General features: G+C 41.6%; 1 protein-coding gene across 2 annotated transcripts in view; it reads right to left on the bottom strand.

Annotated features, from left to right (window-relative positions):
- Positions 1-19,765, bottom strand: part of PCSK2 (proprotein convertase subtilisin/kexin type 2) — a 138,915-nt gene that overhangs the window by 11,656 nt on the left and 107,494 nt on the right. For both annotated transcript variants that reach the window (XM_069954323.1, XM_069954324.1), the window contains 6 exons: positions 15,282-15,358; positions 10,245-10,333; positions 9,103-9,278; positions 7,838-8,053; positions 4,016-4,116; positions 234-461 (listed from right to left, as the gene is read on the bottom strand). In XM_069954323.1, coding sequence (XP_069810424.1) covers positions 234-461; positions 4,016-4,116; positions 7,838-8,053; positions 9,103-9,278; positions 10,245-10,333; positions 15,282-15,358 — 887 coding nt within the window. The remainder of the gene's footprint in view (positions 1-233; positions 462-4,015; positions 4,117-7,837; positions 8,054-9,102; positions 9,279-10,244; positions 10,334-15,281; positions 15,359-19,765) is intronic.

Raw genomic sequence — 19,765 nt, 5'->3', positions numbered from 1 at the left:
TACCTCACACCTATGACTGACAGTAATGCCTCTCGGCTGCATTTAAAAACCAATGCCAGGATGTTGGTATATAATTTGATAAAGCCATATTGCCTCATGTACCACGTGCAGGTCCACTGGCCCACATGAGTCACTACGCTAAACCAACACTGTGTCTGTCAGAGACCGCCAACCCTGCAAAGCAAGCGACAACAGAGGAGAGGGGGCCCCAGACACATGGTTAAAAATCTTACCTTGGCTCTTGTACTGATCCTCCAATACAGTGAAATCTCTCAGGCACAGTTTTCCATTCTCGAGCCATTTTAACCATGGAACCAGCATCAAGAACTCCATAGCCAAACAAGTGATTAAACTCCAAGCCAACGCCATTCCTCCGCCATTTGTGGACTTCATCATGAAGCTGGTTTCTTTTGGATGTCAGTACTGTTAGATGTTGCAGATCTCTCCAGGTGAGACCTGGGCTATTGGAAGACAAAGAACATTGCAATATTGAAACATAATGAGATGTCAGCAGAGAGCACTGTGTCAGACTGAAAATAAAACAACATTTCCTGCAGCACATACAGTAGCTGGTAAATATGGAAAGACTGTTTTCTTTTTTATTTTATTATTTATTATATTATTTTTTATCTATATACATTTCTGACACCAGTTGATTTGAAAGAAAAAGATTTACGCTGGATAACCCCTTTAAGATTTTTAGAAACTAATAAATTGCACCCGCTCCTACACCTTCCCCCTTCCCTGCTATGTTCATTCCTGGATGAATAAAGGACTTTTCGGCAACAACTGTGGTGAGTGACCGCCCTTGTTTCTCTACCTTTTCCATGTTGGACTGTATGCTTTGGCGTTGAGCACCTCCACTAGCCGTACATATCATCCATACAATAGCCTGCCGCTCACTGAGTCGCTCACCGATTGTGGAACAAGTTGTGCCAGCCACCCAGTTCTCACTATTTTCTAATAAAATAAGCCACCCCCTTCCGCTGCAGTCTGGATGTTTCCCGAATCCACAATCTCTACTCTTTTGTTCCTCTGTGGCCACTGCTGCCAATCAGTGGGTGCAATGTTGACGGTCTACAACCAGTTATTAGTTGCGCCAATCACATATTCATGTAGAAAGTGACCAGAATGTAGAGTCTGACAGGGGGCCTGGGAAGTATTAAAAAAGGAGGATTGCTGAGGTACAGTAAGTGCGGCTTCACCTATTGTTTTACAAAAATTTAGGGGGATTCTAGAAAAAATGGAAGGGCCTGAAAATTCTTTTAAAAGTCCATTTCTAAATCCCATTGATGCACATGGAGGCAGAATTATGTCATACAGCAGCGGGAGGCAATTCATGTCAGGGAGGTGGGAGGCCACTTCACACTGGGGCACATAAGGGTATACTGTATATCATGCAGTGGTGACCCAATCTAAAGTGTCGGCATCATATCTCCATTCCTGGTGTGTGCAGAATGGCTACTGGGCAATGTCTTATTTACTCCACTATTTTATAAAGTCAAGTCTCACCTACCATTGTTCACTTTAATTTCCCCATAATCAAAAGTGATGATGTCTGTCAAACTTTATACCATTCTTTCCCAAGAGAGACAAACCTTTATATGTGTTTTGTGTTGTTAAAGAGGTTGTCCCACCATGTACGATCTAATAACAGGATGTCCCACTGCCTGGACCACCTCCCATGATCTTCAGAACAGGACCTTGTGTCTCCGGTCTGAATGGAGTGATGGTCACACATGCATAATATCCCCTTCCATTCATTGTCTATGGGAGCTGCAAGAGAACACTGATCATATACCTATTTCCTATCTGGCTTTTACATCCAGCCTGCTGAATGTTATATATTGTACGCATTGCCGCTGTACAATAATACATTCACAAGGAGGAGTACTCTCCCACCAAGCCCAGTACATTAAGTATATACTGTATGTATCATCACTGCACATTACCGGGGTGGATGATCTCATGTCTGGTCTAGTAAATGTCAAGTAGGTGGTGATGCATAAAATAGTATAGATAGCTGTTCTCTATTGTACTGTACACTCAACACTTAGCACAAAGGTAATGCATACTGTATAATATTGTATTCACTGCTGCTTGTAAATTTTCGTATGTTTGTACAAACATGCCGCTAATTGTTTGTGTTCGCCGATCATGAACAATTTGTTTGATGATCGGAATGGTTATAATGGCACTATAAGGATTAATTTCTTAACCCTGTATTGACCATGTGTTCCCTGTGAAAAAAAATGTAAGAACCCAACAGTCCTTTTTTGGGGCTAATGTATACATATTTTTTTCCATTAATCTTTCTGTTTGGCTCTGCTGTGTGCCAGTGATTGCCAGTATTGTATATACACATGGGCGAATACAAGATATGCTAATGCTACGCACCTCGTAATTTCTAAGCTATTACGTATTTTATGGTTTGCAAGTGGTAATCTGTACGCATGTGCGTAACTCTACCCCGAAAAGAACGCTAATAATGTTCGTAAGTTATGTGTTTGTGAATATTTGGTGAACACAAACCGATCACGATAATTTTTTTTTATGTTCGTGATCCGAAACAAAAATTGGGATGTTTGCTCATCATAAGGAGTTACCTAGACATCAGATGTCCTGTACATACTGCTAATCTATGCCAATAATATACAGTAGTGCATCATAGAGCATTTTGTTTGCTACATCTGTATATACTGTGGTCATATTAACCCTTTCACGACCATGGGTCATTCATGCATCAATGCCCAGGTCGTTTTAGGACATCAGCTTATGGGATCATAATGATCCCATAAGCTGATGTCCCTATGTCTGCCCCCTTTCCACTGTCCCCTGCTGCTTTTACAATCTTGTGACAGCGGCAGGGGAGAAAGGGGAGGGGGCACAGCTCACGGCACGCTCCAAGCCTTCCCTCCCCCTGTCGGCCCCAGTAGCCAGGAAACCGGAAGTCTGAGGCTTCCGGTTTCCATGGCTACAATGGGGGCTCTGCGATCACTTCGCAGAGCCCCAATGGACAGTGGACAGAGAATTCTCCTTCCGTAGCGGGAGAATTCTCTGTCAGGAGCCCTATAAATGCTGCGGTCGTGCTGGCCTGTGTCATCCTGCTGTGTTAATTAACGTCGCTGCAGCATCAGGCACAGGGTGCAGCAATGTTAAAGGATGTTAAAGTATTGTATTGCCCCCCAAAAGTAATACAAATCACCAATATACACTTATTACGGGAAATGCTTATAAAGTGCTTTTTTTCCTGTACTTACTACTGCATCAAGGATTCACTTCCTGGATAACATGGTGATGTCACTTCCTGGATAACATGGTGATGTCACGACCCGACTCCCAGAGCTGTGGGGCTGTGGCTGCTGGAGAGGATGATGGCAGGGGGACACTGAGGGACACAGGGCACTGGAGGGACACTGAGCATCCCCTCTGCCATCATCCTCTCCAGCAGCCACAGCCCGCACAGCTCTGGGAGTCGGGTCATGACATTACCATGTTATCGAGGAAGTCACATCACCATGTTATCCAGGAAGTGAAGCCTTGATGCAGTATTAAGTGCAGGGAAAAAAGCACTTTATGTGCATTTCCCGTAATAAGTGTATATTGGTGATTTGTATAACTTTTGGGGGGCAATACAATACTTAAATAAAAATTTTTACAGGACTTCTTTAATTTACTGCCCGCGGCGGGAGGGAGTTAAGGAGAACCAGTTAAATGTAATAATCTGTCTATTTAAGTCTGACAGGGTCAGTACCCATTGAGAAGCATCACCCTTTTTGCAAGCAGAATAGTAACACCCAGTTGTGAACGTGCTCATATATTTCCAAGAGGGATAACAGTGGATTGGCACAACATAGAGATCTGAGAAAAGACACATCAGAATTGCTATTTCTCATAAAATGTAAGTATTGACACAGAAATGAGCCCCCGAGATCCACTTTAAGGGCTGTCTGCTGCCTTTGCATGTGTCTGCACATATTTACTGGCATCTCTTCCATCAGTCAGAATAACATACTTTGCCTCCAGGGCTAAAGCGAACACCCCAGCTGCTTCTGGTGCTGCCGCAGATGTTCCCGAGTGACGTAGGGTACAGTTGCCATATAAATCCGTTGTCGCCTGAAAAGACAAATTAAAAATTTATAGGTCATAGAATATAATGAAAGTCATATGACGCATAACTCATTGGGAGGCAATGAAATATTTATCAAGCAAAACTCTTTGTAGAATGGCTTTAAGATTTTGATTAAATCAATCAAATATTTCCTTATCCCGGAGAAGGTCTGAATCTAATCTGCCCATAGACCTGTGTCACTGAGCGAGGTTTATTACCGTCTTTATTTATAGAATCCAATTACCGAGAAAAATCTCCATAGTAAAGTTATCATACATATGTAACACTGACTCTGGGATCATTCACGTTAAGCTTCTTCATGCAAAAAAAAAAAAAAAGAAATGATCTTTTACGCTAAGAAATAATAACAGGTTGATTTGCATACAATCATTTTTTTTTTGTTCCTTAAAGGGGTTATCCAGCATTAGAAAAACATAGCCACTTTCTTCCAGAGACAGCCCTGCTCTTGTCTCCAGTTTGGGTGGGGTGAATGGAGCTTAATTGCAAACCTGACCTGGAGAAAGGGCGGTGCTGTCTCTGGAAGAAAGCGACCATGTTTTTCTAACGCTGGATAACCCCTTTAACCTCCTCCACTATTATTTTACCTGCTAGACAAGTGTTGGTTCTCCAGGTTTATAGACACTTCTGTGCCTCTCCTGACAAAGTGTCATGGCTTATCATAAAAGGGGCATGGCCTCGCTAGAAAAGGGTGTGGCTTAAAGGTGACTGTAGTCTATGTTATAATTAATTTAAACTTAGACTATACCAGACAGACTATCAATCTTATACATTTTAAGATTTTACATCTTAGCTTGTACTGTCTAAGAATTAGATTAGTGAATTCCCCCTCAAGTGTGTATGTTACATATAACACACATTTTTTATGATCACCACGATCAATACTTTAAGTGGCAATTGTACCCATTTATTTGGGCTATTGGTGTGCACTTACTGCAGATACAAACACAGTTTGGATCGGATTAGTTCATTCCTCTACTAATAGCCCTAAAAGTTGTGTATAATTTTTTTTAACCCTTTGAGGACCAAATCCTTTTTTTCTTTGCAATTAATTATTAATAAAATGGGCCTATTGTGAAGCTTATAACGGTTTTATTTTTTTTTTACCTATGGGGCTGTATGGGGTGTCATTTTTCTGTCATGATCTCTAGTTTTCATTAATACCATATTTGTGAAGATCGGACGTTTTGATCACTTTTTATTAATTTTTTTTAATATATAATCTAATAAAAAATCTGTAATCCGCGCACTTTTTTACCCTATTTTCGTCTACGCCGTTCACCGTTAGTGACGACGCTTGTTATATTTTAATAGATCGGACAATTACGAGCACTCTGGTATATTATATGTTTATTTATTTATTTTTATATGTTTTATTTATATAATGGGAAAGGGGGGGTGATTTCAACTTTTATTCGGGGAGGGGCTTTGGGGTAGTTATAAAGACATTTTAACTTTTTTTTTTTTTTTTTTCACACATTTTGAGTCCCCTTGGGGGACTTTTACATACAATTATTACATTATACACACTGATTATTGCTATGCCATAGGCATAGCATTGATCAGTGTGATAGGCGATCTGCTCATTAAGCCTGCCTGTGACAGACTTAACCAGCAGAGTGCCGATCGGACCACACGGAGGTAGGTGAGAGACCTCCGGCAGTCCGTTAAAACGATCGGGACCCCCTCAGTCACACTGTGGGGGTCCCGATCGGTAAGTGACAGGGCACTGCCCCTGTCACTTACACTTAGACGTATCGGTTGTGGTGCAATCACGGCGTTTAAAGGGTTAATGACACACTGCAGTGCGATCGCTGGAGTCAGTAACATGTTCCGTGAATCACAGAAGCTGCGGACTGTGAAGCTGCATGGTGGAATCAAAGACCTCCTGGCATCTTGTATCATTATGAAGCTGGAAGCACCAAAAGGGTTTAACTTTTCGAAGGATTGTACTGATACAGACTCGCAGCTGTGTAAGTATAGTCCAGCAACACTTTCAGCTGTGATTCTAGTAAACTTCAAGGCCTGCAATTTCCAAGATTTATGGAATGTGTGCGCTTGAGGTCATAGTGCTGACAGAAAAGATTGCTCCCACTTAGCCAGAATCCTGCTCCACACTGATGAGGGGCAACACCCTTAAACAGCTGTCTGTGGATACCTAGCCTTGGTTTTCCCCTTGTTATTACATTGACTTATAGGGCCATTTAATATGGTGGTTTTGGTGGTTTCCCTACAGGAGCCACCCCTTAGCTGGGTCCTTCCAAGAAGGATATCTGGTTAGTCCTGTGTTTTGAGACTCTTAATTGAGGCTCCAGTGACTCTTTTTTTCTTTTTTGCATATTCATATATCCCAGGGGGCAATGCACCTAGGATTTCACTGTATTGAGCGCTTTAGCAGGCAGCCGACAGTAATATCTTTGGCTGGTCTCCCTGAGATCAGTGATCTGTTTCTCTTATGGCTCTACTAGGCATTGATCCCACCTATCCAGAATCCTGTTCAACACTCATCAGGGGCAACACCGCAAAACAGCTGTCTGTGGATGGTTACCTAGCCTTGGTTTTTCCCTTGTCATTACATTGACTTATAGGGCCAATTAATATGGTGGTTTTTGTGGATTCTCTAGAGAAGCCACCCCTTGGCTGGGCCCTTTTCAGAGGCATATCTGGCTAGTCCTGTGTTTTGAGACTCTTATATATGGCTCCATGGGCTCTTTTTTGCCGACAGAATAGATGTAGAATAGAGATGACTAAACCTCGAGTACTCTTGATTTCATCCAAACCCGAAAGCTCAGCATTTGATTAGCGGTGGTTGAAGCAGTTGGATACAGCCCTAGGAAGTCCTGGAAAACATGGATAGCATATATGGCTGTATCCATGCTTTCCAGACAGCCTAAGGGCTGCATCCAACTTCTTCAGCCACCACTAATCAAATGCCAAACTTTTGGGTTCTAATGCAGAACACACTTTGCAGTGTTCTGCAGAGTTTAAAAGCTCACATGGTGACCGACCCACTTTAAGTAGAATTTTTGTGTTTGCAGCTTTTTATGCTTGGATGATAAGGAGCAAGGGCTCAGGTAAAAAAAAAAATGTCTTACATGGGTGGACCATCCTTCTGGCTAATATGAGGTGGTTTTCTTCCTTTTGGAGGAGAGCCAATTGTAATAGAAAAATAATAAAAATGTTGATTCAGCAATATTATGTAATCTAATTGCAAATACTACAGGTTTACTTATTTATTAAACCTTGCTGTACATACATTATATCATTAACTTTACTCTATTGTTAGGACTATTGTCAATATTTGAGTTTTCATTAGATCATAAAGGGATCATTCACATGTGAAATATTCTTTTCCGTTTTCCATCACGTTCTTTGATTTTATCATGTATTTACTTTAAACAGCACACGAGGAATAACCAATAATACAGAATGGTAAAAACTTCAAAGAAAGCCACATGACGTGCTAAATGTTCAATTTTAATGGAAGTTTTGTATTTCCAAGCAAAGTAACGGAACCAAATGAGTGCAGCCAATGTTTAGAGTGTTTAAATATTAATATTTTTCTCATCAGCCGACAGGGAAAAGCATCATTGGTCTCTCTATCATTTCTAATGATTCCGAACAAAAGAACATCTGCTGTTTCTATTGTGAGCCTGGCACTTAATGACGCCTCTGGGCAGACTTGAGCATTACAGTATTTGTACTTACCACACCAGCTTCAGGATTCCTTTTCCTTCCATTGCTGAATGTAGAGGCTAATGTCGAAGAGCAGCTTTCATCATACAATGCTGTCCGGCCGTCGTTTATAGCGGAATTGATGGAGATCGTCCACATGCTTGAGGCGTAACCATCACAGTTACAGTCGTCGTAACTTCCACCATCTCCAGATGCCCACACGTAAATGCTGCCCTTACCTCCTCTGCCCTGAAAAAAACATAATATATGATGAAATATTGGGATTAGATTATTTTATACTGTGATATAGTATATATCTATGGAACCAAAAACCATCAGAATGCCAGACAATGTAAAAGGAAGAATCTTAGCACAAGAAATAGACCTGCAATAGCACTGATACACATGCACCGTACACTTAGCCAATCACTAAGACAGGGCACTACTGTGACCTGTGGTCTTTTGGGTTGGCATGGCAAGGAACCCTGAAGAAGCAGAGAATATTTGTAATCTGCTTCAAACTAATGTCTTCTACACATCATTGACTCGTCTATAAAATGAAGAAGGGTAAGTGACTGGCTGAGTGGGTCACAGGTACCGTAGGGGGTCGATGCTGGGTTTCCTTCTTTTTAACATTTTATTAATGACCTTGTAGAGGGGCTGCAGAGTAGAATCTCCATATTTGCAAATTATACTAAACTGGGCAAAGTAATTACCACAGAGGAGGATAATATAACATTACAAATGAATTTGGAGAAGCTAGAGGCTTGGGCAGAGCAATGGCAAATGAAGTTTAATGTAGATAAATATAAGATGGTGAATAATATGTGAAGGAAACGGCAAAGTTTACTGTTTAAATTATATTACCATTCAATAGCAGAAAAGTGGATTAAAGGGATGCTAGGCTTCAGATAGCTTATATGTACTAAAACCACAACACAATATTTGCTTTTGAAAAAAAAAAGAGATCAAAAAGAAACTGACCCAGATCTGTCATGACTAAGTCTTCACAAAAGGAAGTGAAACTTCTCTAAGGCATCATAGGTAAATTCCCACAGAGTGGACATGATGGGAATCACAATGTTCTCTGCCTTATCTCTACTGTACAAAAATAAGACACAGCATGTCCTCGGAGGACTTGTGTCAGGATGGATGTGGAGATAAAACCGCATCCGGACAGTTTAAAGATATGTGCACTGGCAGATGTAAAAGTCCAACTTCTTACAATTCTCTCATGAATAGTTTATGATTGCCTTGACTGTAACAATATGTGGATTTAGAAATCGTGTTGCACTTACCTTGTTCACCCCATCCGCCATGGCCTGTAAAGTCAATTCTCTTGGTCCATCCACTGTCTTGCCATCGTCGGTGGGACCCCAGCTGGCACTGTAAATGTCTATAACCTGCGGCATGTGACTGATGGAGGAAGCTTCAATGATATCAGTCATAAAGGGTTGATCCAACATACGAATTCCTGTAAATTGAAAAATGTGTAACAATATTAAATCACAATGTTCGCTTGCTAACAGGTTGGGAAGGACCTTCATTTACTGACTTCAGCAATTCCTGTCGGGTTTGGAAGCGATTTTGATCGACAAAAAACTTGAAAAACTCTATTCTGGTCCCTCTCAATTAGGATCCTTTTCTCACCACAATTGTGATGTTGTGTTTCATGGCCATGTGTATTATACCACAGCTTGTAGACATGTTGAACATAGGGCATAGGTTCCCCATCCCTGTTATAAATCCTTTTTTTTTTTATCTCAATGCAGATAGAGGATTGATATAGAAATAACAGGTGGAGGACTAATCTAGTTTCTAAGAATTTCCTACCCACTTTGCTGCCCCCTTTGTCAAAGACAGGAACTTTCTAGAGCAGAAGAGGTTTTTTATGGGGATTTGCTATTGCTCTGGACAGTTCCTGTCTTGACCAGAGATGTCAGCAGAGAGCACTGTGTCAGACTAGAAAGAAAACATAATTTCCTGCAGGACATACAGCACTTGATAAGTACAGGAAGACTTGAGATTTTTAAATAGAAGTAAATTTAAGTTCTATACAACTTTCTGAAACCAGCTGATTTGAAAGAAAAAGATTTTAGCTGGAAAATCCCTTTAAAGGAACGTCACCTTCCCAAGAAGATGTGAGAGATATTTTTCATATCCTTTCTCCTCTTAAAAAGCAAACAAACCAGCTAAATAGCTGATTAATCAATGGAAGTTCCAGAATAAATAGAGCTCATGTCCATCTACTGTAAGTCATATGCTTTCATGATTTCATGATATATACCCCTGTATGCACAGTAGATGGCGATATAAACTAGAACAGACCAAACTGCTACAACTGGGTCTTTGAATGGTAAGAAATATTTTAATGTTCACCTGGCAAAGTAATAAATAAATAATTAATATACATAAGAGATGTAAATATTTTGTACTGTACCTGCAACTTTTGAATTATAGGCGACTCCCACACCGCAAATGTTATTGTTTGCAGCAGCAGATACTTCTCCCGCACACCGAGTTCCGTGACTGTGATAGAAAAACATACAAAAATATGAGAAATGTAATTCCATGCTAGATAACTGAAGAACATGTTATTGTAGTAAATTAGGCTCTTAGCATTTTCGCATACAAAAAAGCAATATGGAGAGTAAAATTAAAGAAATTATGCTAATATTTAAAGGGCTCTTCCACTTTCCAGCATTAGCATTGTGCACTTACAGCAGCCGTGTTCTCTCTATTCCCGAATAGCTACAATTCAATGATTATAAAGGCATGTGCACTTTTTGTTATGGCTAGACAATCACAAGATTGCAACCTTTTCCCCATCAAGCTAATAATGATATATCAGAGACTAGATATGGCAGATTTCCTTACAGTGTGAACTCTGAAATATCAAGAAAAGGTTATGCCAGCAGTGTAAAATGTTCTGCAAAAAATAGCACAGATGGTAACTGGTATTTAGCATTTTCCTCTCTGCAAGTTTCATCGTTAATAATTATTTTTCCCTAAAGTAGTGAGTGGAGACGACCTACTATGATGTCCCCCATATACTGCATACACACAGGGATTATGTTCACCTATTTTTCCATAGCACACCCCTCATAAGCAGCAGCATGAAGGACATTATAGAGAGCAGTAGGATACAGTAAGCTGTGCAGCAGCAGCATGAAGGACATTATAGAGCAGTAGGATACAGTAAGCTGTGACTCCTGCACTCAATAAAGCAACTTGGTGGTCTGGGCTCCTAGACTTTTTGGGCCTCACAACCATGATTGTGGGCTGCACATGGATGACACTCAATGGGCTGTCCATGTATTTTGTATACTATTGTGTTTGAAGGAGGCCAAAGGAGGCTGAACCAGACAAGTGGAATATGAAGCACTTTAATCTGAGAGATATTACAACATTTCTTAAATTTACTTTTGATACTGATCAATTCAAAATTTTCTGAAAGGTTATAGACAATTTCAAGGGGCCGTTTGGTTATATTACCAGGTCTGTATATTATTGGGACAAGCCATTGATTTTAATGGGCACAGTGTAATTCCTGATTTTGTCTGTGGAGGCGCTGCAGGGGAACAGAAGGACTTTTACTATTGTTGCACCCCTGGCGTATGCCAGGGAGAAGGAGCAGATTCGCCCCTTTTTCCTGGCGTATGTCTGCTGTATCCCCAGCTTACCTGCTGCATGGGCAAGGGGGGGGGGCATGGCAAGGCGGGGAGGAGGCGTGGCCTCCAACCATTCCTGATTTACCATGATTTACGCCTTCTCACAGGGGTAAATCATGGCAGAAATCTACCTCTTGATCTTAAGTTCCCCCATAGTTTACACATAGATCACATTTTACATTTCTGACTAATTGATAAAGATTAGCAAACCTCGAGCACAATGGGTTTGTCTAAACCCGATCGTGTGGCATTTCATTTACAGTTAAATGCGGCCCTAAGGCTGCCTGGAAAACATGGATACAGTTATAGGCCATAGTAATGGCCATGGTAATCAAATGCAAAGCGTACAGGTTTAGATGGGATCGGTGCTCAGGATTCGCTCATCTCTGCTAATTAACTAAAACAACTCCATAAAAACATTTCAGGTTATTAATATTTCTATTCTTTCCCTTACTGCTAAGTGTAGCAATTACTACAATAACCAGGTCAATTTATTACCTGAGGTGGAGTACTAGAAATGGTAACCTTTAGTTTATTACCTATACAGTATGTCCACGAAGGGTCAAAGTAATTACCTATTGAACAAGTCGCCTTTACGTAGAAACTGCAATATGGCACGGCTCATTGGTTTTGTGAAATTATGATAATGAGAATAATCCTTTACATACCCTCCAATAAACCGGCCTTGTAAACAGAACATTTTACACACAATTTAACACCCTAAATCTCAATACCATCGATTCTCTGGGCTTCAAAAGTTCACATTCATTAATTACACAGTCAAGATCTGTTAGGAGTCAGGAAATGGGATCAGACGCCCAGTTATGTCTGTGTTTTACATTTTGAAGGCTGGAGAAAAGCAGAGTGCCATAAGACGGGCAGCGACCAGGTCAATTAATGGACCAAAACTGATAGTGTAGGTAGGTCTGGTCCAACTCACCCATGCTAGTTACAATACAGTCCAAGGTAAAGAGTATCATACAAATGTATACACTGTACGAGTCCAAAGGACCATATGCTACTCCTTGTTTGCTCTACTGATCAGTGGGGGTCTCAGAACTAAAAATTCATTACAGGCAGGGGGTGGGGGTGGGGCACATAAAAAATACACTATGCTTACCGTTCCCAGAGATCGCGCTGTATCACTGAGCTGTCGGACCATGCCAGCTGTCATCTTCTCCCTGGTTCTGGGTACGTCACGACCCGGGTTCCACGTAACCAAAGGGTGGGATTTAGCCTGGTCAGCCAATCAGTGACTACAGCAGTGTCCCGCTTTAGTCACTGACTGGCTGAGGGGGGCATCCGTCAGCCGGATCGTGAAGTAGCCGGCTGGGAGCTCAGAAGATAGCCGGCGGGGTCCAGGAATGGGAAGCGGCTTCGCGCAGGCGCCAGGTGACTATAACTACAGATGATCGAACACCGGAAAAAGTTCGGCTCTATTGAACTTGAACCTTGTCTAACCTTCCACATTTGATTCTCGATGCCTTCCCATTCCGTGGGGAAAGAGGAGACAGCCCAGGTACCGCCTGGAATTCTGGGATACAGCCTAGGTAATGGGCTGTATCCCAGAACTCCAGGTGGTACCCGGTCTGACTCCTCCTTCCCCACGGAATGGGAAGGCACCGGGAATCAAATGCAGAAGGTTCGACGAGGTTCCAGTTCAATAGAGCCAAACTTTTTCCTGTGTTCGATCATCTCTAAAAATAACTTTTTTTTTTTATTATTTTCCCCTGTCCCCCGCCCTTAAGATTTTTTAGTTCCCTGCCAGACTTCTCCTTTAATTTGTCAGTGTATGGTATGGTCTGACTCATTCAGTTTGTAGAATAATGCAGTATAACAGCAAAGCATTCAATAGCGGTCACAAGGTGGACATATTCTATGACTTTGTGCAATGCTTTCTACATGTTTTCTTCACAACATATCTTTCAGCTCTGCTTTGCTTTTGTGCTTTGCTGGTTCAATTGAATACATAGTTGATAAGACACATTCTATTAATTATTTTGCCATGGAAACAGTAATGGTAGAACAAAAGATCATGTTCTAAAGTTGTAGGATAGATATTCTGCTGGGATTCAGAGCACTACAACAGGACACTGTATATAGACAAAAGACCAAAACTAGGCAGGGATTTGTGGTACAGAATTACCTTGTTTTTCACATTTTTTTTTGCTCATTTGGTCTGATGTGAATTTATTTGCAGGTCTGATCTGGGGGTCTGTATTTATTCTGGGGTCTGATCTTATACTGGTGCCTGATCTGGTGTCTAGAGTTTTTTTTTTCTGGGCTGTGATATGGTTATCAGGATCTGTTTTGAGAACTGAACTTATTTTGTGGTCTGGTCTGGGGTCTGAAATAATTTAGTAGTCTGGCCTGGGTGTCTGTGTTCACCCTGGTGTCTGGAGTTTTAATTTAAGGAATCTGGTCTAGAATGTTAATTTAGAGGTCTTTGGGCTAAATTTAGGGGATTGGGGTGTAAAGTTAATTTGGTAGTTTGCTCTGGGGGTCTGCATCTAATAAAGAACACCAACAAAAAGCAAAAATGCAATGTGGGCAGGGGGTGGGGGAAACATAATAAAGAATGAATACTTACTGGTCCCTTGCCCTCACAGCGATGAATGAACAGGCTCCTGCACCCCGCTGAATAACTTTTTCTTTCAGATTCCTGGTAGTCATGACCCGGGGAATGGTAATCACTCATTGCAATCAGTCACTGCAGTAGTGTCCTGCCCTAGTCACTGACTGACTCAGCAGAGCAACCATCAGCCCTGTCATGACGTTGGAGGAAGGAAAGAGAGCTGGAGGATGCCGCCAGGGTATCGAAGCAGGCACACAGCGCTGTGGGGGCACAGAGTCTGGTAAGTATACATTTTTTATTTCCCCCACCCCCCACCCCCTGCCTGCACTGTATTTACATATTTTTTTGCCAGAGTCCTCCTTTAATTGTGTTGCTGTAGAGCAGGGGTGTCAAACTGGCAGACCTCCAGTTGTTGCAAAACTGCAATTCCCAACATCTCTGGACAGCCAAAGCTTTGGCTTTGTCTGTCCAGCAGGGGCGTAACTACCACCATAGCAGCCATAACGGCTGTAATACACTGGACCTCCTGAGCTGTCATCATACTACCAAGAGAGATGCCTACTAAGGGGGGCACTATGTACTGGGGGGTAGGATAATAGGGGAGATGTCTGTTTAGGGGGACACTATCTATAGTGGAGGAGGATACGAGGGGGATGTCTATCATTAGGGACACTACGGGAGATGTCTACCATAGGAGCACTATCTACTAGGGGAATATCAGGGGAGATGCCTGACATATGCTATCTATTAGACGTGGGCTAACAAACAGGGGAAATATCTACAGTGGGATGGGGAGAGATGGGGGGCCCAATCAAAAGTTTGCTATGGGGCCCCGCCCTATATAGTTGCGCCCCTGCTGTCCAGGCATGATGGGTATTATAGTTGTAGAACGGTTTGAAGGCATGCTTTAAAGAGTGAGGGATATGCTCGCTGTCATCTTATCTCTGTACGGAATATATTTAGTGGTCCATCTCGTGGATCATGAACTTCTCTCACCATGTATAAACACTATGTAAGTCTATGAGAGAAGACAAAGAGGTTTTTGTCTAAATAGGGCCTTTTGAAAGCACTAATACCTGTTTGCAATATAGGATAGGTCTACATATACTGTACACATAAGGCTCCTTACTATGTACTGTATATGATCTGGAATACACAGCGTTGTGGGCGTGATGTCTTGGATAAATAATATTAATAATAGCCATTATTATAAGAAATACTGTTACATTACCTGTTAAACCAGTCATCAGTATATCGAGGATAGGGATAAGGATCATTGCTGCTGAAGTCGTAGCTCGCCTCGGCATTCTGAAACAACAATGGAAAACTATGTACAGCTGTGCTCCAAAAACAAAAGTAGAAAAATCAGTATGTATGTGTGGTATATGAGTTATCCCTTTACACAAAACATGTGGCAGGGAAGCAAGAGTTTGCCCCCTTAAAAATGTAAAGTGAGTGGTGATAGATGCAATGTATGCATCACCATTCACTGCTGTTCGGGTACCTAATGTATGTACAGAACTAGGGACTTCCTGCTCCTATACACCAGCGCAGCACATGTCTTTCCTTAACTACAACGAGGGTCATCTTGCCTGCGGAGATGGCTTAACTAACTACTTGGGGGCATGTCGGGGGGGGGGGTAACTGTCTTTTAGGGGCATCCTGCCTGGGGGGAAAGGGCTTAACTACCTATTAAGGGCATGCTGGGGGAGAGGGATAAACTACCTACTATGGGCATCCTGCTTGGGGGCAAGGGATTAACTACCTACTAGGGGCATGCGGGGGGAGAGGGGTTGACTACCTACTAGATGCAAGCTGCCTGAAGGAAGGGATTAACTACCTACTAGGGGCATGCTGGGGGGAGAGGGGTTATCTACCTACTAGGGGCAAGCTCTCTGAAGGAAGGGAGTAACTATCTACTTGGGGCATGCTGCGGGAGGGGGGTTAACTACCTACTATGGGCATTCTGCTTGGGAGCAAGGGATTAACTACCTATTAGGGGCATGCTGGAGGGAGAGGGGTTAAGTACTTACTATTGGCATTCTGTCTAAAGGGAGGGATTAACTATCAACGAAGACCATGTTGAGGGGGAGCAAGGGTTAACTACCTACGAGAGAAACCCCATATGCTTTGCAACTGTCTTACATTCGTAGGTCCCATGTATGTTGAGGGGAGCGCAATACTTTGAGGGGGGGCACATTTGCACATTCAATACCCTGCCCACCCATGCTATGCCACTGCACAGAACGGTTCTTATGCACTAGACATGCTCCAGATTTATCACAATGTCTCAAATCTGATGCATTTTTATATATGTGTATCCAACTTGTCTCATAGAGGAACCATATGATTGCATAAGCAGTAAAACTATCCTGTTAAAGCACTGTGTACTGCATACAGCATTGGCTGCTTTATAACTGCTTAGGGTGGAATTATAATATGTAGCCAATCAGCCGACTAGCAAGTATTACTGTATTATTATGGCACATGAATGCCTTAGGCAGCTTGACAATGTAACATAAAATATATATATAAATTTGTGTTGTTTAGATTGGAAAATACAAAAACAAACAAACAAAAACATAACCAAAAAAATTCCTTTGGTGTCCTTATCTTTCTAGGAGAACTATCTCTGGGGATTAGAAAACAGACAGTACAGGACCCAGTGCAGGAACAGTTTATCCCAGAACATACTCCCTTATATTGCTCTTCATCCACTGTGATTTATGAATTCTGTTTAACGCTTACATGCAATCTTATTTGTGCAGTCAGACCACCAAGCAAAAGATAAACCGGCACAGTAAGGGTTATCCTTCTAGGAGGCTCACTCTCACTGGCGTGTAAGAGGTTTTAATATTGCAGGTTATCTCGGAACAATGTTCATGCATGTGGTGTACTCAGCTTATGAAATCCACACTCTTTTTCTTAATAACAACAAATAAAAAAAGTGGTACTCACCATTTCAAAGATGTAAAATTCTGTGCTTTTTAACCCCAGTGTTTTTTATGATTTTTAGGTGACAGCTGTTCCACACTGATTGCTCTTCTCCAGACCTCTGGAGGTCTGGAGAAGCGCGATCAGTGCGAAACAACTGTCACCTAAGAAGCATGCAAACGCATTGGCGTCTTACCTGCTAATTTTAATGTTTTACACAGACTAAAGAGCACAGAATTTTGCATCTTTGAAGTGTTGAGTGCTGTTATTTTCTTTATTTGTTGCTTATATGTTCAATGATGCTTGTCATGAGATTACCAGCCTATTACAGCAACTTAAGGTCAAGATATTGTTTTACCAAAAATAATACTAATAATAATAAAAAAAACAAACATTTTTTTAAAAAAATCTAAATTAAGCCTTGGATTGTTCTTACAGTATGCAGGGATATTGTTTTTAAAGTCTTTCCTGAGAACTGCATTCCATCATTTAACTAATGAAAAAGGCAAGGCTGGATACATCTATAGGCAGTATGCTTTCAACAAACTTGCCATTTTTTGATAGTACAAGTAAAGTTAACAATTTTAACATAAATCTCATCAGAAAAAAATGTCTCCATCTTTATAGGACTTTTTTTTTTCTTCCTCCTTAACGCATCATTCTTTCTACACTTTGCAACTGCTCAAATCTGTCTCAAGACTGAAGTATCTAATTACAGCTTCCCATAGACGTCTAGAGAGAGAGAGAGGGAGAGAGGAGGAGGGCTAGTGGCTGGAGTGAAAAAGAAGAAAAGAGAAAAAAGAGAGACGAGAGATAATCTAGTAAGTATATTTTAGTGCTTCATTCCCCTTACACTGCTCATTACTGCCCTATAATGTCCTCCATGTTGCTGCTGCTTCTGAGGGTATGGTATAGAGATAAAGAGGGGGCAGGCTCTCCCCTTCTGTGTGTGCACTGTAAGGAAGACTTCATAGCAGCTAGGCTCCACCCACTATATAACGTATATAGTTTACCTCATTGTATATATTAGACATAGAGCTATTGGAAAACTGATGAAAATGCCAGATATAAGGAATATAATATCCAGAATTAAGGCCCTATTACACAGGCCGATCTGGAGGGGCAAGGGAGCGCCAACATGTCAGATCAGAGCTTGCTTGCCTCTCGTTTCCTGTTCGCTGTCAACGCACGTAAGAACGGGGGGGGGGGGGGGGGGGGGGGGAGCTGCGGGTGGGCCTTAGGAGATCGTGGCGGTTTGGGGCCCCCGCTCCTGTTACACAGAGGAACGGGTAAAAAAATTAGTGTATGCGTATAAAGACACTAAAAAGTACATATTTACGAATAAGAATAAAAAAGAAAGGAAGAAGAAGAAAGACAACACTTTAATGACTAGATGTTGGAGTATAATTACAATATAATTGTAATTAAATCATTTGATGCTAATTGTCACCAGTCATTTGCATGCAGTCCCAGCTTACCATCCAGGCAGCGTAGAACGTGCCAGGAGAGTAGCTCAGGTTCTTCAAACAAAACGTGACAATTCAAGGGTTTTTGTCATAGACTTTCTAAAGGCTTCATTGTATTGTGTATTGTCACTTCAACCATGGATTATTCAGATATAACAGGCCTCCTTATAAAAAATGAAAGACAGTTTGTATTTGATTCATGATCTTCTCATGAGTTACAATTGCTGTAAATGAATGCATCCCCAAGGATCTCGGTGATGTATCCATGGTTACCCTGCCTGGATATGAATCTGTATAGTTAAAGTAAAGTAATATCAGACATAAATAATTCATGGTATCTCTATACAACTATGTGACCCAGATTTTAAATATCATGAGTGAATATTGGTTTGAGGCAAACATTAAATCAGCGATAGCCGAGGCTTCCGCATAGCTGGGACCGAATAAGAATGGAAGCTTGGATAATTATGTATCATACACTTTTTGTTATGTTTATATACTTTGTGTATACAGTGTGTAGTAATTGTGATCAATATAAAATCTCTTAGGGGAAATGCACACTAGAAGGAGTCACAGCACATCTGCATGAAAAACCTATAGGGAGTCATGAGGATTTTGGTGCATATTTACCTATGGATATAGAAAAAATTTCAAAAAGTAAAATCCACAGTCAAAGGGCAGAGAGTTCATTTATCCTTATGTTTTATCTTTAGTAGTGTAGAGTGAAGAGGCTGTACTGTTTGGGTTTGGCAATGTTTTTCAAACCTGAACATTCACCATTTGACTTCCCGCGGCTGGAGAAGTAAGACGGCACCTTAGAGCCCATTCACACTACAGAATCGGCCTGGAGATTCCTCTCTGAACCCCTGCCCCCAGACGCCACGGCAAATTCCTCCTGCTATCTCTTTTCAATGAGAAGCCTCATGCGCCTCCGCTCTTCGCACCTCTCCTCACAAAGAATTGACATGTCAATTCTTTCAGCAGAGAGGCACGGAGAGCAGAGGCGCGCAAGGCCTCCCATTGAAAGAGATAGCAGACGGAATTTGGTGCCGAGTCCGGGGGCAAAACTTTCGGACTTTTGGTCTGAAAGCAGTTCACTCGATCATGATGCCTGTGATCCTGGGTGCATAGTTGTGTTCCCGGGAATATGTGGCCAGGATATTCCAGGGAATCAATCTGGAATTCCCTGGAATATCCTGGACGCATATTCCCGGGATCGCAACTATGCACCCGGGATCACAGGCATCACAATCGAGCGCAAATCCACGCATCTTTAGTTCCGAGCAGAATCTCCACACTAATTCTGTAGTGTGAA

Source organism: Dendropsophus ebraccatus, chromosome 15 (genome assembly GCF_027789765.1).
Source record: "Dendropsophus ebraccatus isolate aDenEbr1 chromosome 15, aDenEbr1.pat, whole genome shotgun sequence".
Lineage (NCBI taxonomy): Eukaryota > Metazoa > Chordata > Amphibia > Anura > Hylidae > Dendropsophus > Dendropsophus ebraccatus.
Note: the sequence above shows the minus strand (reverse complement) of the source record. Positions and strands in the feature narration are given on the sequence as shown.